The 21,949-nt window shown below is 53.3% G+C and overlaps 1 protein-coding gene across 5 annotated transcripts in view; it reads left to right on the forward strand.

Moving 5' to 3' along the window:
• The first annotated feature begins 6 nt into the window (after nucleotides 1-6).
• The window catches only part of LOC121359764 (nitric oxide synthase 1 adaptor protein), a 42,275-nt gene continuing 20,332 nt past the window's right edge, over nucleotides 7-21,949 (forward strand). For all 5 annotated transcript variants that reach the window (XM_041478945.1, XM_041478947.1, XM_041478948.1 and 2 more), the window contains exons 1-2: nucleotides 7-164; nucleotides 9,832-9,903. In XM_041478945.1, the coding sequence (XP_041334879.1) occupies nucleotides 60-164; nucleotides 9,832-9,903 (177 nt within the window). In that variant the 5' untranslated portion in view covers nucleotides 7-59. The remainder of the gene's footprint in view (nucleotides 165-9,831; nucleotides 9,904-21,949) is intronic.

Here is a 21,949-nt window from a genome sequence, read left to right on the forward strand (position 1 = left end):
GGGCCGGCGGCGGCGGCAGGGCCGGGCGCGCTGCAGGGCTGCCCGGCCGCGGGGCCGCCATGCCCGCCAAGTCCAAGTACAACCTGGTGGACGACCGGCACGACCTGCGCATCCCCCTGCACAACGAGGACGCCTTCCAGCACGGCATCTGCTTCGAGGCCAAGGTGGGCGGCGGGCGAGGGGGAGCCGCGGGGGTCGCTGCCCGGCGCTGCACCCCGGCGCTCCGGGATGCCCGGTTTTCCAGCTCTCTTTTGGCATAGCTGTGGAGGTTTTCTGCTTTCCCCGGAGCCCTTCCCCTTGGCGTTGCCTGGTCTCCCCTAAACTCAGCTGCGGAGTCGGGCGAGGCTTCCCGCCTGTCCGGTAGGGATGCCCAGACTGTGGGATGGGTCAGGCTGGAGTGGGGTCACCCTCCTGCTTCACCCCAGCATCCCTCCCTGGCCCTGCATCCAGCCAGGGCTCCGCGTGGTGTTGCTCGGGGACGCTGGCCCCCAAAGCGGGGTCCGTGTGCATCTCACCAGGCAGGGAGGAGCGGAGGGCTCGGGCTGTGCTCTGCGGCTCCAGCGCTGTGGGCAGTGCCGGAGCGCCGCTGGGATGGGGCACGGCTGCCTGGGGTCTGCAGGGTGCCTTGGACCCTGGTGCTCCTCTGCTGTGAGCAGCCGGATGAACTGTGTGCCATTTGCGGTGCAGGCGGTCAGGGACACGCACCCGAAATAAACGCTTGCTATTTCTCTTTACGCATATAAACCGTCCTTGCTAGTGGATTTGGCATGGAGCGCTCTTGGCTTTTTATCTTTTCTTTTCCGTTGGGACTTTTCATTCTCTTGCTCCACGTCGGCTGTGGCTTCCCGCGGGCTGGCGCTTGCCATCTCGCAGCAGGCTGGCAAAAGCCAAGCTACCGAGCAAGGCATGCTGGCCAGCAGGAAATTGGGAAGCAGCTGGCCGGGAGATTTGGAAAGGGGAAGCAAAATTCTGCCCCGTTGTTTTCTTTTCTTGGGGAATACGAGTATCATGCTGCCAGAGGTACTCAAGTGAGGCTGACCTAGGAGAGCAGCCTGGTGTAAAACCGTTTTGAGCGGCAGGAAGGCAGGCGTCTGTCACGCATTGTTGTCTTCGGAGAACATGGGCTGTCAGGGGAAGGAAATTTGGTATCTAATTGTGTGCGATGCCCTTGGGGCAAAGGCTGGGTTTCGTAGGAAGGTGTCAAAGTGTTATTTTCCACCTTTTCTCGGGGCGAGGCCATCCATCACCTGCCCGATGGCAGGCGCTGTGCTGCAGGGAGCAAAACAGTTGTTTATGGGGCAGACTTAAACCTGCCTTGCAACTATTTCCTGGAAAAGGCTGTTCAAGCTCAACTTTGCAGCCTTTTGCTCCTGGGTGATCGGAGCTGGTTGCTGTTTTACTGCCAGCACTTGCTCACCCCCCACCTGCGGGGAGGCTGCAAAGCATCTCACCTTCTAAATCCTGTGTGCCTCTTCCATGCCAGCTTTGGGTGACCCGGCTTGGAGGCTGGGCAGTGGGACAGGGCACCAGCAGCCCCTGGGTGTGCTCATGGCTCATCTCTGCTCCACGCTGCAGGTCTGGCTGCATTAATGCAGTGCTGCATATTAGCCTTTGTTAGCTCCTCTTTCTCTTATTTGGTATCCGGTGGCACGCGCTAACGCCAAGCACAATCCGTACGAAACCCAGCTTCCAAATTCCTGGGTTTCTCCAGCAGCCCTTGATGCCAGATACAGAATGCAGATGGCTGAGGCAATTACTCTATCCTTTTATTAGATTGCTCAAGATTAATTAAATGCTTACATTCCTTTACTTCCTTTTATCCCCAAGAATCCCAAGTGCTTACACCCGCACAGCTCTTGTTGCAGCCAGGCACCCAGCATGAGTCACAAAAATGTGGAACTCTGATTTAGAGCAGAACTTTGGGGGAAGATTAAACCAGAAAAATGCTCATCTGGGGTGTCAGGTCTTGAGTGGCTGTCTCCTCAAATCCTCCTGGGATAGCTGATAGTGCGGGCAGCAGGGACCCGGTGTTACAGCACCAGACCAGTGCTCTTTGCTCCAGCAGCCTGAGATTCCTGATGAGCTTGCTTGGGGCTCACTGCAGGGGGGTAGTGTGGCCCTGAGGCAGTGTGTGCTGATTTATTGCTTTAATTTTTAATTGTATTTTTACACTCGGACCTGCTGCTGTCTTTAAGTGGCACATGTGATGGGTGTAGTGCATGTTTTGGTCCATTTGTAGCAGCAGGCATCAGTGCTGTTGTCCCCCTTGTCCCTGACCTGAGGGAGTCTTGGCATCCCAGGTGACTGGGTGGCCACAGGCAGTGAGAATTTGAACCTTTGTCAAGCAGAGGGTGATGGACTTGATGTGGGGCGAGTGGTGCTGTCACTTGAGCTGTGACACCAGCGGGAGACCTGTGCCTCTTGTCCCCACTGGGGCTACTCGCAGCCGTATGTGCTGGCACAGGTCGCCAAGTCAGAGCAAAGTGTCCCCTAAGGATTATGTAAATCCATTTTCTGGAGATAAATCCAAGAGATGGAAAATCCCCCTCCATCTTCTTAAGAACAGTAATGCATTTCACACTTTCGGATCTGTTTTCATTGGCCGCTTCTCTTGGCACCAAACCCCGCTGTATCCCAGAGATGCCTTGGTCCGGCTGCAGGGAACCAGAGGAGCTGGCTCCAAAGGGAGGCAGGATGTTTGTTTTCTTCTGTGTCTTGCAGTCTGAATTGTTGATTAAAATCAAAAGCCTGGCCTCTTGGGTTAGCTGGAACATTTGGATGAAAGAACTGGGAGCTGCAGCATAGTGCAGGGGAATGGACAGAAATTCCCACTTGTGCAGTGGTTTTCTGGTTAAATAAACGGGGATGTGGAGAGGAAAGACACCTCCTGTTCTCCTCCACCTCCATGAGAAGGAGGAGGTGAGCTTTCTCCTTATCTTCCCAAAGCCCTGGTGCTGCAGGACAAAACCCAAGGGCCACCTTGTGCAACACCAGCAATTCTGTGTATTCAGAAATTGTGACTCAGGCTACCCCAAGGCCTCCAGAGAGCAGCAGGCAGAGGGAATGGAGTGGGGCAGTGGAGCCTGGCACTGCCACACCCTCCTCTGTTGGAGTGCTGGGTGCTGCTGGGCTTGCTCAGGGAAGTTGTTGCTGTCCCTCTCCTGGGAGCTGGTCCTGGGCTGGGCTGGGGTTTCCTCCTGCCTCAGAGGTCTTGTGATCCAGAGCCAGGTCCCACCTACCGAATGCCCATTATTTGGGAACAGCTGTTACCCCTTCAGTCCCATTAATCCCTTTGCAGTGCCTTGATGTACATAGTTTCCAAAGAAGGGGCAGGTGGGTGTGAGGACCCTCTCTGCTGCTCCCCTGTGTGCAGGCATGGGGAGAACTGGGTGCCCAAGCACATCTCAATCCTTGGTGGACCCAGTGCCTGTGGTCTGGGATTGCCATGTTCCTGGGCATCCCATGTGCTGAAACCTTCTGTTCCTGATACCAGACCTGCTCACAGGTAAAGGTGGGACTGGAGGTTCGGGAGGGTTGCTGTTCTTCTGTGAAACAAGTGGGGTTTTTGTGTTTGGCTGGTGGGGTGGGTTTTTTTCCCTTAAAGTGGTCTTGGCAACCAGGCACTTTCTCTCATTTTTGTCAGTGCTTTTCTCTGCTTCCGTGCGTGGGAAACTGAAGTTGAACTGAGCATCTGCTGCTGTCTATGTTTGGAGATGGGACATGGAGGAGACTTGAGTCTGATCTGTTATGTCCCTTCCTCTGAACCTCTCCAGCCCACCTGCCTGCCACCTTCCAGGGGCTGCAGGCACTGGCAGGCACTGCCAGTTGCTCCAAAGCAAAATCCTTTATCAGGAAAACGATTATAGCCTCAGGTGAGCACTAAGCAGGGAGTACATGTGTGTTTCCACTTGTGTGTATGTTTTTATGTACATAGGGGCTGCAAATAACAGCACTGGAACTGAACTGAATTGCAGGCAGCCCTGATCGAGGTGTTCAGTTCTCCTCCACTGCTTCAGGCTCCTTTCCCAGCAAGGGTCCCTTTCCTGGAGGGCTGGGAACCAGGAGACAGGTTGTGTGATGCTCTGCACCAGTCTGGCTGGCTGGGAGAGAGTTGGCAGCTCTGTCTGGGGGCTGTTTGTGTTGGCAGCTCTGGTGTGCTCTGTCGGGGCTGCTCAGCCCAGAGCAAAGCTGCAGTGAGCCTGAGCCTGGGATTGCTCGCCCCAGGCTATAAATAACCTTCCCAATTCTACAAAGGTTCTCGTCTGAAACAGTGGCATATTTCTGCCATGCTTGTTAAGTCGGTTCATGGGCTGCTTAGTGGAGCTCTTAGCAAAGAAAACTCCGTCTGGCTCTGGCAGAGCCGAGTGTGCCCAGGCTGTGGGGCCGGGGCACGTGGGCTCTGCAGATGCCCAGAGGTCCCGCGGGAGCAGCAGCGGGGCTGGGATGCTGCCAGCCCTGCTTTCTGCCAGCCCTGCTTTCTGCCAGCCCTGCTTTCTCTGGGCTTGCACAGCCCTGCTGTGGCTGCGTGCAGGTGCAGGAAGCTCAGGCCCAGAGTGGGGACAGCCTGCCTGGAGGGGATGGAAACACGGCGAGTGGACAGTCCTGCTTCACTGGCGTGGAAAAACTTCATCCCTCAGCACCCGCTGGGTCTGGGCCCTGCTGCACTGTCACCTGCAGCACAGGTGTCTCCCCTTTTCAGGTGAGCCCTGTTTTGGCTGGTGGGAGGGGAGAGTGGGTGCGGTGTGTGTCCTGGAGCCCCCAGAGCTCTGTGTTGCTGGCACCTGAGCCCTGGGGCAGCTCCTAAGCAGGGCAAGTGCTGCTAGGATCAGCAGACTCATAAGCACAAAATCGAGTGAAATCCATCTGAAACCACCCAAAACTGAATGAAAACAACCCAAAATGGAGTGAAAATTACCCAAAATTGAGTGAAACTGACCCAAAACCGAGTGAAATCCACCCTAAACTTACTGAAACCCATCCAAAATGGAGTGAGACCACCTAAAACTGACTGTCCTTAGGGGCTCTGCCTGCCTGCTGCCAGGTGCCTGCTGTGTCCATGCCCAGTGTCCAGCTGCATGCTCTGACACATTGCCTCAGGCTACCTGGCTGCTGAAGCTGGATGTGTTGTCCTTGGGATGCAGAGCCCTGCTCAGGGAGGAACTGGACAAGGCTGAGGTGCCCAGCTTGGCAGAGCACCCATGTGCTGGACCCAGAATAGAAGCCAGGGCCTTTTTCCATTAAAGTTGGCTGGCATCGTGAATTTTCCATCCCTTTTGGCCTCTGAGCCTGCACCACCACAGTGTGAGTAAACTTCCCCCTTTGCAGCCAGCAAGGCAGTGTGTTCCTGAGGTGCAGGGCAGAGCTTGCCAGCCTTGGCTCCCCAGGCTGAGGCCACGCCTGGGCAGCTGGAGAGCAGGAACAGTGGGACAGCCAAAGTCCTGGGAATGGGTTTCTGCCTGCTTTCCCTGACAGCAGCAGCCTGGGGAGAAACCCTTATCAGACAGACTGCAGACAGGCTGGGTGTTCCCCGGGTGCTGGAGGAGTAAGGAGGTTTCAGACTGGTGCCCGAGCACTTTGTCCCTCACTTTGTGGCACAGCCACGTGTGGCAGGGTCAATGTCCCAGTACCTCACGCCACCCTGGAATCTGTAGAAATCTGGGGACCCTTGTGCCCCGCATCTGGTGCCTCCCATCTGGCTGCTGGTACCTCTGGTAGCCCCTCCCTAACTCGGGGGACAGACAGGGCTCTCCTGGCCTGAGGCTGGTGCCAGCGTGTCCCCCCGCCCTGCTGCCTGCCTGCAGCTCCTGGAAAGAAGCAGTGGCTCCTCATCTGTGGGGTCTCTGGCTCGGGCTGGCTCTGGAAGCTGGGAACCGGCAGCCAGCCAGTGCAGGCTCCCCTGTGAGCTGGGGATGATTCAGCCCTGACCTTTGCACGCCGTATTGGGCTGTTGGAGCAGCAGGAAGGCGGCATCTCCTCCCCAGGAAGGCTTTGGCTGCCCACCTCTGCCTACCACCGATCTCATCAACACCCCTTCCAAGGTGTCCCCCGGCAGTGATGCGATTGGCCTTCAGTTTTCCAAAAATATCTGCCACCTGCTGTCACAGAAAAAGCAACTTCTCAAGAAAATTCATTTCTGACAGAGCAGAAAACGAGCAGTATTCAACAGCCTCGAGGAAAAATGAGAAACTGTGCAAACAGTGCTTTGGCAAAGTGCTCCCCTTTGTTTTCTGTTTAAAAAACAAATTTTTTTTTTTCCCCCTGGCATTTCCCAGAACTGGGCAGATCTTTTGTAAGCCGTGGGCAGAGGGTGCAGTGGTGTAGGCTGTGTGCAGGGACCCCTGCCCACTGAGAGCCTGTTTGCACGGGGAGAGGACAGCAAGCAGAGCCCCTGTGGCTGCTGAGAAGCCTGATGGGTGCTGCCACCTCCCACGGTGCGGGGAGGGACTGCCCTTTCTGGGGCCCTGGAAGGATGGATCCCATCACAGGGATGAGGAGCAGCAGGGCACATGAAGGACCAAAAGCACCCTACAAAAGAGGTGCTCAGTGCTGGCATCCCAGCCTTGGGCAGCGCTGCGTTGGCAGTGTGAGGGCTGCCTTTGTGGGGCTGCCTGTGGCACCAGGGACCCCCTTGGCTGCCCATTCATCCAGCGGGTGGCCTTTCTTCTCCTGATTGGGCTGGGGAGGAGGAGGCTGCCCAGGACAGCCCATGGGGATTTGTGACCCCCTGATCCCACTTGGCTCTTGGGTGTGGGTAGGGGACTCCAGTTCTGTCCCTCCATCCCTTGGCAGGGTGGTGGGGCTGTGGATCTGGAGGTGATTATTTGGAAAAGCCACATCCTGCTTGCGTGCACATGTTCTCCCCCTTGGTTCACGGGGGCTTGGGGAGGGCGAGTTCTTTCACGGGTTTATCTTCTTTGTCAGCTCTTTTGCACAGCTTTATTTTCTTCCCTTTTGTCTCGGGCACTTTCCTTTCTCCTTCCCGCCTCCCTTTGCCGTGAGGTCAGCTCGCCACCATGGATGCTGGCCTGAGCCCTGGGAGCCAGGACAGTGGCCCCTGCGGGGGTCGGGACCACCACTGCCTGCCTGGCACCTTGCTGGGGACACTTGTGTGTTAAAGGAAGGCAAAATCTGTGCCTGAGAGTGCCCGTGCTTGGGGGTCTCTGAGCTCCTGCCCTGGCAGAGAGGGAGCTCAGTCTCAGGGGTGAGGTGAGTGGGAAGTATTGCACTGGGGAAGCTCTGGCTGCTTTGCTTATCCTTGTCTTTGCCTCACCTGCTTGTTCCCACACCTATTCCCATAATTGAAATTGGTGCTGTGAGTAGGAGGGCTGGAGGAGAGTGGAGCAGGAGCAGCCCTCGTTGCCTGCAAATCACTGCTGAATATGGATGGTTTCTCAGACCATCCCCCAGCTCGCCTGGGAAGTTGTTTAGCTGAAAGACCAACCCCCAAGTCCACATTTTGAGGGAATATTCACCACATCGTGAAGGGTGCCCTTCTGCAGTGCACTTGTCACATGTGATTTCTGCCCTGAAGAAAAAAATAATCTGGAGAGACTTTGTCCATCTGCTGAGTTGTGTGAAATGTGTAAAAAATGCCTGCCTCCAGAGTGGAGGGAGAGTGGGGTGTTTTTAGAGCTGTGAGCATGGTCACTGTGAGCAGTGAGCCTACACTGGGTGGATATGTCATGGGCTCTGGTGGGAGCACCCACAGGCTGTGGGATACAGCAGGATGCTCTGGACACCAGGCTGGGGAGCAAAGGTGAATCCTGCAGGCTTTGTGACCTGTGCCCCTTGGTTTGGGGGCATGTGGACATGAGCTGGAGCACAGAAAGGACAGCATCAAGACAACCCTACTGCTGATGCTATTTCTCAGGAGACCAATCCAAGGAGGTGGTGCCTGGCCCAGGGTGGTGTCTGGTTGTGCTTGCAGGGCACCCCAGCCGTGCCGGGCTCGCACACCCAGTTGTGGCCATGAGGTTGTGCTGAGCAGCCAGGGAGCTTGGCATGGCTGCAGTTCCTGTGGCCATGGAGCCGGCTCTCCTGCCCAGCTGGCACTGCCTGCCTGTCCTTGGCCATGGCTGTGTTCTGCACCTGCCTGGGCAAGGAGAGTGCAGGGGAAGGAAAAGGATTTCCAGGCAGTGACCTCATGCAGCTGGGAATAGCTGGAGGAAGATGGGCTTCCTCTGGCTGCAAAAGTCTGCCCTTCTCATATAGGATAAGAATCCTGCTTCCCCAGGTGATCCCTAGCAGAAAAGTGATGTGGGAAGGCTTGGTGAGGAAGTACAACAGGAATGTTTGCCTGGCAGAGCAGGATGGGGAAAGGCTTCTTCTTTAGGTCCTGCATGGTGACTGCAGGTTCAGGGCTCCAGCTGCCTCTGCCCTCCTCCTCAGCTCCTGCTTTTTCCTGATGGTTTCCAGGCCTTGCCTCAGACAAGGGGATGTACTGATGTCTGAGATGACCTGCCCCTGTGCAGGGGATGTGACAGGGCTCAGAGCTGTGTGCTCCCAGCAGGGCACTGAGGGGCTGGCTGGCCTGGGCTGTAATTCCTGGTTACGTAAGGCTGCCCTGCACCGTGCAGCCTGCACGGCACGTGATGGACACGCCAGCTGTTTGGGGTTATTTTTATATCCTCTCTCTGCACATCTCCTCTCGGCACCGACTGCCCTGTGCTGGTCACTGGACACTGCCTCTGTGTCCCCCAGGCAGGAGCTGCGTGCCTGGGGATGGCCTGGCTGAGCTGCTGGCTTGGGTGTGGGGTCTTAGCAAGGAGGGCTCTCAGAAACATGGGGCTCCCTGAGCTTCTGTGCCAGAGGACCCTCTGGGGCAGCTCACGCACAAAGCCCAGGCGTGGTCGTGCATCCCCTGCACCGTGCCATCCCTCCTTAGAGGTGGCAATCGCAGTGCAGGCAGCTGGAAGTCTCGCAGCGATGCTGGGAGAGAAATAATCCCTTTCAGCAGCCTCTGCCTGAGCACTCGTTCAGACATTTAGGCACCCATGTCGGTGCTGCTGCTGGGAACCAGCCACCTGGGCTTTCCTGGTGTCAGCAGAGGTTGTGGCCATGTTCCCAGGAACACGTAGCCCTGCTGGGTTTGGTGCCCGTGCTGCGCTGCCGAGGGTTACGTCAGCCCTCGTGTCGAGATGAAGCGTGGGAGCACAGAGGGCCAGTAAATAGGCTCAAAATGCTTTTCTTCTAACGACACGTTTTTAGTGCTCAGCATTGACTCTTCATTGCTTGTCTGTTTTCTGATCCTTCTTCAGAATCTGCCCTCTTCCATTTTATTTTTAAAAAGGTTTTTGTTCCGCGTCTCTCTGTGCTGGGTCGCAGTGGCCCTGCCTTTGGTCCCCTTTGAATAGCAAAGCGGCTCCTTTATTCTGTAGGCTTGGCCTGGAGGCTCAGCATTCCTGCAAAAACAGCCACGGGTTTGGCAGAGCTGCAATTAAATAATGGAGGGCCTGTCACCGGACAGGTTGGTCCGGCTATTTTAGGGATATTCCAATATCCAGGTCTGTAATAGATGACTCACTGCATCCGAGGGGATATTTGCTTATTACCTGTGTGCTTTGATCATGGCCTAGATGAGTGAGTCCCGCTGACCTGACGGCTGAAGTTATTTTATCGCTAGAAAAAGGGTTTTTGACTGCTTGCAGTGGTGTGGTGAGGGAACAGCTTCATGGCTGGAGGCATGCTGGCATTCAGGTGCAGCAGGCAAAACGCTGCTCGTTCCCCAGAAGTGACTCTGGGTTCCCTCTGTGGGTACCACTGAGGCCCTGGTGGGACCATGGGGTTTCCAGGGCTGCAGGAACTGGACTAATCTCCTTTCTTTCCTTGCAGTACATCGGGAGCCTGGATGTGCCGCGGCCAAACAGCCGCGTGGAGATCGTGACGGCCATGCGGCGCATCAGGGTGAGTGTGGCCAGGCTGCTCCTTCCCCTTCCCATCCCAGGGCCTGGCCTTCTCCTCCATCTGCACCTGCAGCTTTGTCTTGCATAAATCCTGTCCTCCAGTGTATTCATAACTCTGTTTTTCATTGTCCCTCTCTCCTCTGCCCTCTCCGTGTCACCTGGGCACGGCGCCTGCAGGCTGGGCGTGGCACAGAGTCCTGTTTGCAGCACGGCTGTCCCCGTGGTACCCGGGCACCCTGTGTGCCCTGGCTGCAGCTGAGCAGCAGCAGGGCTGTGCCTCTGCTCACCGTGCTGCATCCCGTGCTGCCAGGCAGGGATGGGCTGGAACGTGGATGTGGGATGTGGCACCCGATGTTAACTGTAGCGTGCCCATGGTTGGGAGTGTTTCCTCGTTTGTCAGACCCCACAAGCTACTTGTGCAAGAGGTTCCTTAGGGTTTTACTGCTTGTGTAAGAGTTTCAGCAGCGTGCAAATTCAGGTGCTGCCTGGGTATGGGAGCAGGTTAGTGCTAAATGGCAGTGTGCAAGGTGAAGTGCAGAGTAAGCTCTGGGGCTGGCCAGCAGTGAGCTTGTTTCAGGCTGAGTAGGTCAGGGGGTATGATCTGGTCATGAAGTCATCTGGCTTCCCAAAGCACTTGCAGCCAGGATATGGGACACCCTTGCTGTATAATGCTTGGCCCATAACCAAGAGAGGAGCTTTTCTTCTGCTCCTCAGCCTCTGGCCAGCACAAGTGCAAGGTGTTCAGAGGGGGCTGGGAGGTGAGCAAACCATGCACCCCATAACTCGCTACCCCCAGGCTGAAAAAAGCAGGAGCTTGACTGCTCTTCAGCAGGGGACAGCCCTTGGGGCTGGGCTGGCCCTGGCTGTGGTGTCTGCAGGTGCAGGTGGCTTGGTCTGTCCTTGGGCCACAGCAAGGAGTGTGCCCTGTCCTCCAGAGATGGCTCTCTCCTGGGAATAGCACCCTGAACTGGAAGGGCCTGGAGGCACTCGCAGGGACATAGGGTGAGGGATGAGCTGACTTTCTGCTGGTCCCGTGGGATGCCATAAGCTGCTCCTGTCGCTGAGCAGCTGCACCAGAGCTCTGCTCCTCTCAGCCCTTCATGCAGCCTCTTGCTAGAATCTCATTTTCTCTTTCACCAGAGGAGGAGAGGGGGATCATATCCCGAGATAAGGAGTTCAAAGGACTGACATTTCAAGGCTCATCTGTTTCAGACTTTCAGGGTGTAAATCGTTTGTGGGCTTTCCTCAGCAGCTTTCCTACCTGTTCTCCTGTATTCTCCATGGGGGTTAATGTTGTGACTGGGGCATGAGATGGGAGGGCCTTTATGGCATTAAGTTTGCTCACCTTGTGTCCAGACAGTTTGGGACAGAACAGCTATTATGTCACCAAGAGCTCTCATAAACAGCAGTTTCCTTCATTCCATTCCTTTCAAAATAAGACTTTTGAACAAATGCACTTCCAGCCCCAAAATCACAGAACTCCACCTCAGTGTGGAAGGACTGGCACACCTTGAGGGTTTAAGTAAACCCTGGGGGAAAAATAAGAACACCAGAACGTCCTTGTTGATCAGTATAAATAAACTCAAGCACAGTCTAGAAAATTCATAGTTACAGCTCTGAGTGGCAGTGAAAGGACACAGAACAGGGTAAAATAATGGTTTCTCATGGTGACTGATGTGTTTGAAGCATGTGCTCAGGCTTTCTTCACCTAGTGTAAGACAGGAGAGATGCAAGTCATGAAAGGCCATGACTTTGCAGATCAGATCTGCCAGAGAGACTTTGAATGTCTGTTTATTTGTCAGGGGGTGCTATTTGTGAGCAGGATGCCAGGATGGTTGGTTTGATGGCTGTCTGCATGCAAAGCCCTCCCCTGGTGTGCCGTGTTTTGCCCTGGCTGTGTGCCTGGCAGCAGGAGGGACCACAGCATTGCTGAGGACATTTCTGGCAGGGCTGGGTGCTGGGGGCTGCTTTCAGCTTGGCTGGAGCTGAGGTAACGCATGTCCTCCTTACAGAGCACAGCCACCCTTCTGCTTTAAGGCATAAAATAATCCCATAATACTGGCATGGGGAAACCAGAGGAAGAAAAACGTTTATTTGGGCACAGAAAGCAACAGTGGGAGATCAAGTGCAAGCAGCAGCTGTTTTGTGTGTAGGGTGTGAAGCAGCTGCTGACCCTGAGGTTTGTGTGGTTTTTAATGCAGTCCCTGGTTTAGGGGCAAGGTGCTCTGTCTCAGTTTGTTCCAAGTTAATCACTGCTGATGAAGGTGGGGGAGACCCTCACCATCCCCTCTGCTGCCTCAACTCGCCTCTCTCAGTGCTACTTTTGCCATAGCTGCTCTCTGGGCTTTGCCTCTATTTACTGAGTGATTTAAAAAATGACCTTGCAAAGAAATGAGGATGCTGTCTGCCTGAGAGTGGAGATCCCAGTGGGGAAAATGCCCTGGAAGTCCCCCGTGACTGCCTGTGCTGGGCTGGGAGCAGGGAGGGGCTGGGACAGCAGCATCATCATCATCATCCCCTGTAGCACTGGCTCCCTTCTACTCCCCCACACTGGTGAGTGCTGGCTTCCTATTCAGATGGAGAGCTGACCCTTGGGGGGCACGGAGGAGGACAGTGCATGGCTGACATTGCTGGGATGCCTGCCCCAGGCAGGCCCCCAGCGGAGCAGAGCCATGGCTGTGGGCAGGACAGCTCCACCTGGGCAAGAGCGGGAGGTTGAGCCCAAAGCTGGTTCCTTTTGTGGGTCAGGGGTGAGAGGAACTTTAAACAAGGGGCTGGTGTTGCAGGCCATCCCCACAGATGCCATCCCCTTCTCCCCACTGCTGAAGGGCTGGTGGTGCCATGGCCGTCCTCATGGTCCTGGCCAGAGGGAGTTTCTGTCCAGAAGCAGGAGAATGTGGAGAATTCCTGGGATTCTCACAGCCCGGGGTGAGGAGGGAAGGGGAGGTGCTCAGCTGACTGTCTCTGCTTTTCCTTCCTGCATGGGCTGGGCTTGCTGGGAACACAGCCCTCTCTGCGCTGCACCTTGATGTAAATCCCTGGCCCTGAAATGACTTGGTGGAATGGGACATTAGCCATGCTAAAGATGCACTTGGAGAGCAATTTTGTGAGCATCTGCTGCAGCTTTCCTCCAAACCCTACAGGTCTCCTGCAGACCACTGATAGCTGCATACACAATAATTACAGTAGACTAGGGCTTGTTTCCTGGGCAAGCAGGGGGGCTTCTGTTTGTACAACTGGCTCCTGTCTCCTGCTCATCCCAAACTGGGTGACCCAGTCCATGTTGCTTCATGCCCTGAACTGCTGGAGTAGGTTGGCTTTCCAAATGCTCCTTGGCTCCTCTGGATGCAAGATACAAGGAAGTGATATGTAAGTCCAGGAAGTCACCTGAGCATCCAAAAGCCCCAAACTAAGAGTGGTGTGTCTTCCCAACCATAAGGATTATAAGCTGTTGCAGATTTCAGCTGAAAGTGCCTGAGCAGGTGGCAAAAGATATCTTTTTCTTTCCCCTCCCTTCCCAGTGAGCTCATGGGCCCTAAATGACAATGACAACTGTATATGTTTTGCGTTGTCATGATGTAAATTCATGCAAGTGATTTCCTTTCCATGCCCCTGGCATGTCTCCAGGGCAGCCAGTGCTGCCTGGCTGGAGCTTGGTGCTGTGGTTCTAGAGAATTTGGAATCAGCCCTTTTGGATTGCTGAATGCAGCTTTGATCCAGGTTTTCTTTGGAGCCAGAAAGGATGAAAGCCTATATAGGCGCTTCTTAAAAGCTGTGGAAGTCTTCTGCAAGGCTGTTTCTGGGAAGTGTCCAGCTGAGTTCTGCAGACTCAAAACAGGGATGCATTCCAAGCACTTGAAAACCTTGCTCCTCTACACCTCCTACTCTGCCAGGTACATCTGATTTTGTGGGACTTCTGCTGCTTTGCATAGCTGAGCTCAATTTTAGCAAATTGGCAGGATTGCTGAATTTCTACAAGCTTGTGTAAAGCAAGATTTCACATCCTCTGCAGGCCACAGGTGCAGTTGGACTGGTGTGAAAATTGATGTGCATGGCCAGTTACTGGTGCAGAGCTCCTCGTGTCACTCTGAGCTCGTTTAATGAGAATATTTCTCAGCTATCCCTGCTCCTGCCATTTAGAGTTTTTAAAAGTGTGTGGCCATTTAGAGTGATGCCTTCCTTCTTTTTCTTCTTTTCTCTCCCCGTGCACGGGTGTCTCTTCTGTAAAATGGAGCAGGATTTGGGAGCAAGCTGACCCTGCATGTTTGGGACAGCCCACCCCTGTCTGTCTGTGAGTATCAGCACAGTGGGAAAGTGGGCTGGCCAGGAGATGCTCAGGTTTTAACCACATGAAGAGCGCAGCCTGCTTCGTGCCAAGTCATGGCACTCGGTGCAAGGTGGATTATTGGCAAGCTAATGACTTGATGTGGTTATCCAAGATGAACAAGATTATGTTGTATTAGATCTGGGAGGAACTGAAGGGATGTTTGTAATAATTTCAGTTGCTCCTTTAGTTCTTTGACAGACACAATAAAGGGGTGAAGCCTTCTGGACATGCTTGTATTTCTCCTGGCATCACCACTGCCACTTAATGTCATAATAAAATAATGGCTAGTCCAGTATTGCTACCAGCATGGCATTAAATGTGCCAGGATCTCATCCTGTGGATAGTATTTAATCAATAAACTGGTTAAATTAGTACCCAGATTGATTGGAGCAGCCTTTTGTCCAAGACTGCCCACGTTTCCAGGAGAGCTGGCCAAAGCGTGGTGACCCTGCTCTATTGCCTGCCTTTGTGCCATGGCCAGGACAGGGCGAGTGCTTTGCAGTGAGCTGTGGGCTCCAGTGGGGCAGTGAGTCCTGTGAGATACAATGCACACACAGTAAAATGAGGAGTTCAGGGAGGTAAATGACTCTGGGCAGAAGACAGGCATCTGGCCTGTTGAAGAGGTGGAAGTGTGAGCTATTAATGCTGGAAAGCAAGGACTGAGCCATGGGGGAAGGCAGTGAGGGATGGGGCTGGGGCACTGCTTGCTGGAGATGCTTCGGAAAGGCCCCAGAGTGCTGAGAGGGGAGCAAGCCCTGCCTGTGCTGGCTGTCTCCTGAGCGTGCTGGCTCATGCAGGAATGACTGGGCTCATCCAGACTTGTGGCCCCCTGGGTGCTGAGGAGGTGAGGAACAGGCACGCACGCTCCTGGCCCCTGCTAGCTGGCTGCATGAATGAGTCGTGATAAGCTCATTGCCTTTCAGCTTCCGGCAATGCCCTGTCCAAGAGTTCTCTGCCAAACCTGGGACAGCAGCATGTCCCTTGTGGCCAGGCTCCAAAATAGGGTGGGGTGGCCAGGCTGGGGCAGGAAAGAGCAGGGGGCTCCCAGCCGGATGGACAGCACGGTCGTGGAGCCAGTGAGGATGAAGGAAACCGTAACCAGGTGGGGAGCGTGGTTTGGGAAAGCTCCTGAGCCAAGAGGCGCAGCCATGTGTGGTCTGCCCGCACCTCCTGTGTCCCGGAGGAGCTCAGCTCTTCTGCTCTGGGCCAGTGTCCCGCAGACAGGGCTCTGGCAGGACACATCAGCTGCCACTGGTCATGCCAGCACAGGCAGCAGCGTTCCTGGTGGGTGATGCTGGTCTGGAGCCAGCCCAGTGCCTTGGAGAGGACTGGAAGCCAAGTAGGCACCAAGCCCAGGGCAGGACTGGAGCTGCTGGCAAAAAGCTGGGAGGCAGTAGTGCCTTCTCTCCTCTTCAGCCTGTCGTGCATCCTTGCCCTCTGTGTGCCTGGGCTGGACTCTGCTCCTTCTCTGGGAGCCTGGGGTGTCTCCCTGTGATTCATGTCCCTCCCTGCCTGGGGGCTTTCCCCACGGTGCTCCCACTGAGTCACTTCTCTGCCTTGCCGTGCCACTCTCTGAGCCATCAGCAAATGTCCGCAGGGAGCTCAGGGGAGAGGTGGGGAATGGTGTCTGCCAGGCTTCCTGAACGTGGTGGGAGGGCAGACCTTTGCTGTCACTCCTTCCCAGACAGGGAATGCTCTGCTGGCTCCCACCCCTCTCTAAGTTCATGGCCAGCATGTAAAGCCATTACACCAATGTCCATCCTCTGTGTGTCCTTGTCCCTCTTCCTCGTACTTCCCACTCATTCTTCCCCAGAAATGGTCCTTCAAGCATCCTTGAAGGACTGCAGTGGTGGGTTGCACTAGCTGTGGGGCACAGCATGCTGCCCAGGTAACCCTGGCTTTCCTGGCTCTTTCCTGTGTTGCACAGATGGTTCTGGCAAGGCAGCAGGCTGAGCCCAGTGCCAGGGCTCAGCTGCACGAGAAGCAGGGGAATGTGGAATTGCAAACCCTGCTCCTGGAGCCCAGGCACACGAGCAGTCTGTGGGACTGCAGATGCCACAGGAGCTGCCGATGGGGCTCTCCTGCGCTGGCTATTCCTCTTGCCTAGAAAGAAAGGATTTGTTGCACACTCTGCCTCCCAGGCATGAATGGATTCAGCCTGGCTGTCAAGGAGAGGAGGTCTGCAGCTTGTTCTGGGAGATTTGGGTCATGTTAGCACTGGTGATTGCTGTTTGTGAGGGTTGAAGGGTTCCTACAGAAGCCACCATCCTCTGATAGCCTTCCGCAAGGTGACAGAGCTGCCTTTGATGGCCTGAGCCTCAGGCTTGCATAAACCTCTGCTGAAGGTGTTGTTACTGTGGGAAAGGGCTGTGTTCAGTGTCACCAGCTGTCACACACCCAACTCAGTGCACAGCAGCCCCACCACTGTCACCAAGAGGGGACAGTCTCTCCTGCTGCTGGAAGATTGCTGGTGAAGATAGCCATCTGCACTTCCCTTTGCATTTTGGAGTAAATTTCTAACTGTGCCTAGGAGTAAGCTCCTGGCTACCTGAGAGGTTGTTGATAAGAAAATATAGGTTTGAGAGAGTTGTGCTGAGGTTTGGCTGATTTCAGGCTCTGTCACTCATTCTAGCATCTCTCAGCACTATCTGGGCAGTGCAGTGAAGAACTGGACCTTCTCCCTGAGTTTGTGTCTCCTCTCACCCTTGACATTGCTTTTGTTTGGAGGTTTTTTCCCTTCTTACTTAATACAACATGGAATTTTCATGTGTGTTTTAACAAATCAGTGCTTTCATCATTTTCTGCCATCATGGCAACATTTTACTCTCGGGATGGAGTGGGACCAAATGCTCCCTGGTGCTGAGTGCTGATGCTGCAGGGGCCTGAGCAGGAGACATGCAGGCAGCCTTATTCTGGGCAGCCACATCTTCCAGCCAGGCTGGAATGTGTCCAGAGACAATACCTCACTCCTGCTCCATGGTTAAAGGGAGAAATAACCTCCAAAAAGGAGACCAAAGAGTTACTAAAGCTCACAAGCAGGGGTTGAGCAATATTTGGTATCCATTTTATGGGTGAGAACCTAAGGCACAGGGAGGCTGTGACTTGTCAGACTCATTCTGAGGGAGACATCCCTGTGCAGGGAACTGGGCTGAATTAAAGTTAAACCAAACTGAAGTCAGCTTTGAATGCTACTCTGGTGTATGATCCTTTCTGCTCTTGTGCTTCCCTGCTGGTCCTCAAAGGCCATGGATCCTTTAATTTAATCTGTTGTGGTATTGTCTGCTGCCTCACCTCAGAAGAGAGACAAAAGCCTGGGGCTACAGCCTTCCAAAAAAATGCCACGTGCCCCAGTTTCTTCCCTGCTAAAATTAATTCTTGGTGGTTTTGGCTCCATGCAGCAGGAAGGTGTTCCAGGGGATGCTGTGCCCCGGGGATGTGCAGAGTCAGAGCCTGCCCCGCCTCCTGCAGCAAGGCGAGAGGGATTTGGGGTGTCACGGGTGTTCCTACCCTGTGCGGGAGCAGAGGAAAGCAGCACAGCTGGTTAAAAGGAGAGGTTGCAAAATCTATTGTGTGAGCTGGTCTGTGGAATGGGAGTTTAATTAGGGAGTGGGAGGAAAGGATGTATCTATTGTAGGGCAGCAGAAGGAGCAAGCACTGGCCAGGACAAGGGAAAGGAGAGGAGGAGGCTGGAGCCTACAGAGCCTGCTGAAATCCCTGGAGATTCCCTGCCTCCTCCTGCTTTGTCACCTCACAGGGCTGCTGCTCCTCCAGGTGCCACTGTGGCCATGGCTGCTCTGGTGTCTCTGCAGACAGTAGTTGGTAGGTGATCTGCTTCAACTGGGATTTTTGGAAGGCACGGACTTTCCCATCCGGAGTAAAGTCTACCCAGGGCAAAGACTCTAGACAAAGAATTTTCAGAGTAGAAAATGATTCCGTCTCAGGCCAGGCTTCCCTGATGGAGCACGAGGATCCCAGTGATTCTTAATCTCTCGCTTGGTTTTCAGCAGTAGGAGTGTAACACGATAGGGAAAAATCACCAGCCAAACCAGTTCCCCATGTCATGGGCTTGCATGGAAACTGCTGATCTGTTCCAGCAGAAGCTGCAAAAGCCAGCCTGAAGTGTGTATTTGCCACAGGAAACTTCAGCAGAGATGGTTAAATTTCAGCTTAATTCTTTAAGAGGAAACAACCAGACCTGTGATGTTTTAGTGTTGTTGGATTGCAGCAGTGATATGTATCTGAGAGAGCCATCTCTTTCTTTTTCTCTCCAAGGCCTCCAGTTTTGTTTTAGCATTTTGCTCCAATGACATTTTCTTATTCCCTCTTAACGTGATGGATGGGACTGGTCTGTACTCCTTCAAACATTCCCTGATCCTTGGGAATGTGGGGGATGTGTGTGTATTTCCAGCACAAAGAGCACATCTGTGCTGACCTCTACTTACATGCTAAGAAATCCACGTTATCTAAAAGGAGAAGAGAAATCCAGAATAACTGGCCAAAGCAGTTGGTGAGTGTGACTTGGGGTGCAGGTCCCTTTGAGCTTTCTGTGAAAAAGACCTGTCTTTCTGTGGTTTGAGTGGATCCAACTTCAGCTCCTAGCTAGCTGATTTTGTGCATTTGCCTAAAGCCAGAGCCTTGATGTGAGAAAGCTCTTCCCAAGTCCCAAGTCTGAGCTGTGGACAAGTGCCCACCAAGCCTGCTCTGTGGATAAGCTGAATACAGAGAGTTTGTTTTAACCTCTGGGATGTAGGAGTCTGGGGAAACTGCCTCATGTTCTTGTTGATTTCTCTGAACTGTTTTCTGTTTCTTCTTTGAAGTGTGTGATAAAAAGCAGAAGATGTTCTGTAGGAATGGATTGGTAGTGATTTCAGTGGTGCCATGGTCTGAGATAATGCCACCTTTCTGTTTTGCTGCACGTTGCCCAGGACCACACTGTTTTCACAGTGCCCTTTGAACTGGGCTGACACCTTGCAATGCCTCCAGGGTCTTTTTAGGATACATTTCTGCATCTTGGCAGGTGCAGCTTCTGTTCCTTTTTCCTATGAGAGGCTGCTTGGCCAATGCCATATAAAATCATCCTGAAATGAGTAGATGCCAGATTCTTGTGCACTTGGCCTGGATAGCAAATACTCTTTTTTTTTCTTTTTTTTTTTTTTTTCCCAACCCTGCATAGAAGTGAGCATTGCTGTGCTCTCCTCACAGGGGCTTCTTGGAAGCACAGTGGCATTCTGTCCTGTGTCTCTTGTTGCTTCATCTGGGGCTCTGCTGCTGAGGTGGATTTCAACCCCTTTTTTCTAATTCCACCTAAAATCTTGATACTTTTATTACTTGGAAATTTTTTCTGTGATTTTGTCTAAATCACTCTAAAGGACATTATTCTTGTTGCCTTTAACATGTAGAATTTAGTGAATGGGTTTTAATACCTGCATTTATTTTTGAAATAGGAACTGTAAAGCAAGAGTGATATGAATAATTACCTCTTTTCTCCAGTTACAACCCAGAAACATTGTTGAGCACCACCAGCATCTTAAGAGCCCCACAGGGCTGCCTTGTTTCTGGTGCACCGAGCATTTAATGCTGCTGCTCATTCATTCTTTATTAATTGTCTGAATTTCATAATTGCTGATTTAGTTACAGTATTACCAGCCTGCCTTCCTTGGCGTGTCACTGCTTCTCTGCCTGGCTATTCTTATTTGCCTTCTCAACTGATCTTACTCAAGCTTTTTATGCAACAGTGGGAGAGCAGCTCTGTGGTGAGCAGTAAAAAAAATACCAAAATAAATCCTGTATTTCACAACTTGGGGCGTAAATATCACCGTGCTGCAATTTGTCTCACTTTGCTGAGCTGACACCTTTCCGAAGTGCTGTGTGGGTATCTTCTTAGGCTGCCCCTTGCTTTGTCACCTGCCCTCAGGGTAGATTTGGGATGACTTTGTGCTCCTCTACAGTATCAGCCCTGCCTTCGACCCATCCATGTGGGCAAGGATTACCTCAGCTGCCTTGAGGCAGGGTCTGTCTTTGAAAGGATGCATTTGCGGGGGGAGAGCTAATTTTGAAATAGGAATTTTGTTTTCCTTCTCAGATGGAGGGAGGTGCTGGGCTGGACATTGCCTGTACTGCTCAGCCCTGGGGTCCCTGAGGCATCAAGGCTGGCTGGTGCTAGAGAGAGGCAGGAGTTTATCAGGGCTTACTGTAAAGGGGCATGACTGAACTGCTGCAGATGGCAGTGCTGCTCTTTAAGCCAAGCTCGTTCCAGCACAGGGGCTCAAACCCGCTCTGGGCTGGAAGAACAGAAGCCATTCCCAGGCTCTTGCAGTTCCTCACCTTCTTCAAAGGGTGGTTGCACCAAACAGTTTGTGTCGCCTCTGCCTGCACAGGTCAAACCAATGCACGTCTAATTAAAAATACCACAAATTCCAGTCAGATGTGGGCTTTCCAAGGAATGCACTTCTGCTTATTCTAGCAGCAGGTGGTAAATATTAAAACGTGTACAGCTCACTTCTTGTGTTCTCCCTCCCGGGCTGTGAAAAGCAGTGCCTGCAGATGCACACAGAGCCCATCCTTGTTTTCCTTGACTGCAGGAAGCAGCTCAAAGCCCGGCTGTTATTTCTATAACCAATTTGACCAGTGTCCCCGATGCACCCACGCACCGGCTCATTCGCACCCTGGCGTGGTCACCAGGGATGGCAGCGTGTGAAGGCGGGGGGGAGCTTGCCACCTCCCACACAGGTCCAGCCTGTGCTGTTGTCACTTCCTTGGATTTCTGAAAGGAGTTTGGAGATGTTTCCAAGGCTGGGGGATAGTGTGTTGCAGGGTCTCCACTGCCCTTCATGCCTGGCTGAGAGGTGCTGGTTTTCCCAGCCCGTGAGCACTGCTCCCACTCAGAGTTGTCACTGAATGTCCCCAGGCTGGAGGAGAAATGATATGGCAAGGCTGGAGTCCCCAGCTTTCTTTCATAAGCTTGGTATTAGTCAAGCCCCCATGGAGTGAACAGAAACACTTGCACAGGGACCTTGGTGGCTTTGGTGAGCTGCTGCTGGAACTGAGGGATGAGGCTGGGAAGTGTGCTCCTGCTCCAGCACCTGCATCCCTCATGACACAGTGCTGCTGCTGCATCCCCCGTGGGCTTCCGTGGCACACAGCAAGCTGCTGGTGTGCCTCAGGTCTCCTTTGAATCTCTGATTTAAGGGTGTTAAAAAAAACCCAAAAAAACTAACAGAGAGGTATGGAATGCCTGAGGATTTCTTGTAGGGAGGTAAATCATCTTGCAAATGGAAGTCTTCAAAAGAAAGGGTTAGCATAAGTTGTTGCTTGTTAACTTTCTCCATTTAACCCTGTGACTGATAGTGATTTAATTCTTACCAGTTCTGATTTCTCTGAGCTTCCTGTGAAGCTGCTTCTCCTGCAGATGGCTCATGAGCGTGTCCCAGTTTGCCACCTCAACTTGTGAAACTCGGAGGTAGTGAGGGGAGGCTGGAGGAAGCGGATGGAGGCAGCTCTCTGGGAGGAAATAGCAAACCGAGCAGAAGGCATTTATTGTGAAGCATTTGATGTTATTGGAAAACATATTTTGTGTGATAGATGGGTATGCTGCAATCCTGGGGTGGTTTTGAAGCAGCAACCTTAACTTTGCTCTACTGCTCTCACAACACGGGTATTTTTAGCCTGATTCCCATTTATACCCATTGGTACGCACAACCATCACAGACGGTTACCAAAA

The sequence above is a fragment of the Pyrgilauda ruficollis genome, unplaced genomic scaffold, assembly GCF_017590135.1.
Source record: "Pyrgilauda ruficollis isolate IOZ18807 unplaced genomic scaffold, ASM1759013v1 scaffold47, whole genome shotgun sequence".
In the NCBI taxonomy this organism is placed as follows: Eukaryota; Metazoa; Chordata; class Aves; order Passeriformes; family Passeridae; genus Pyrgilauda; species Pyrgilauda ruficollis.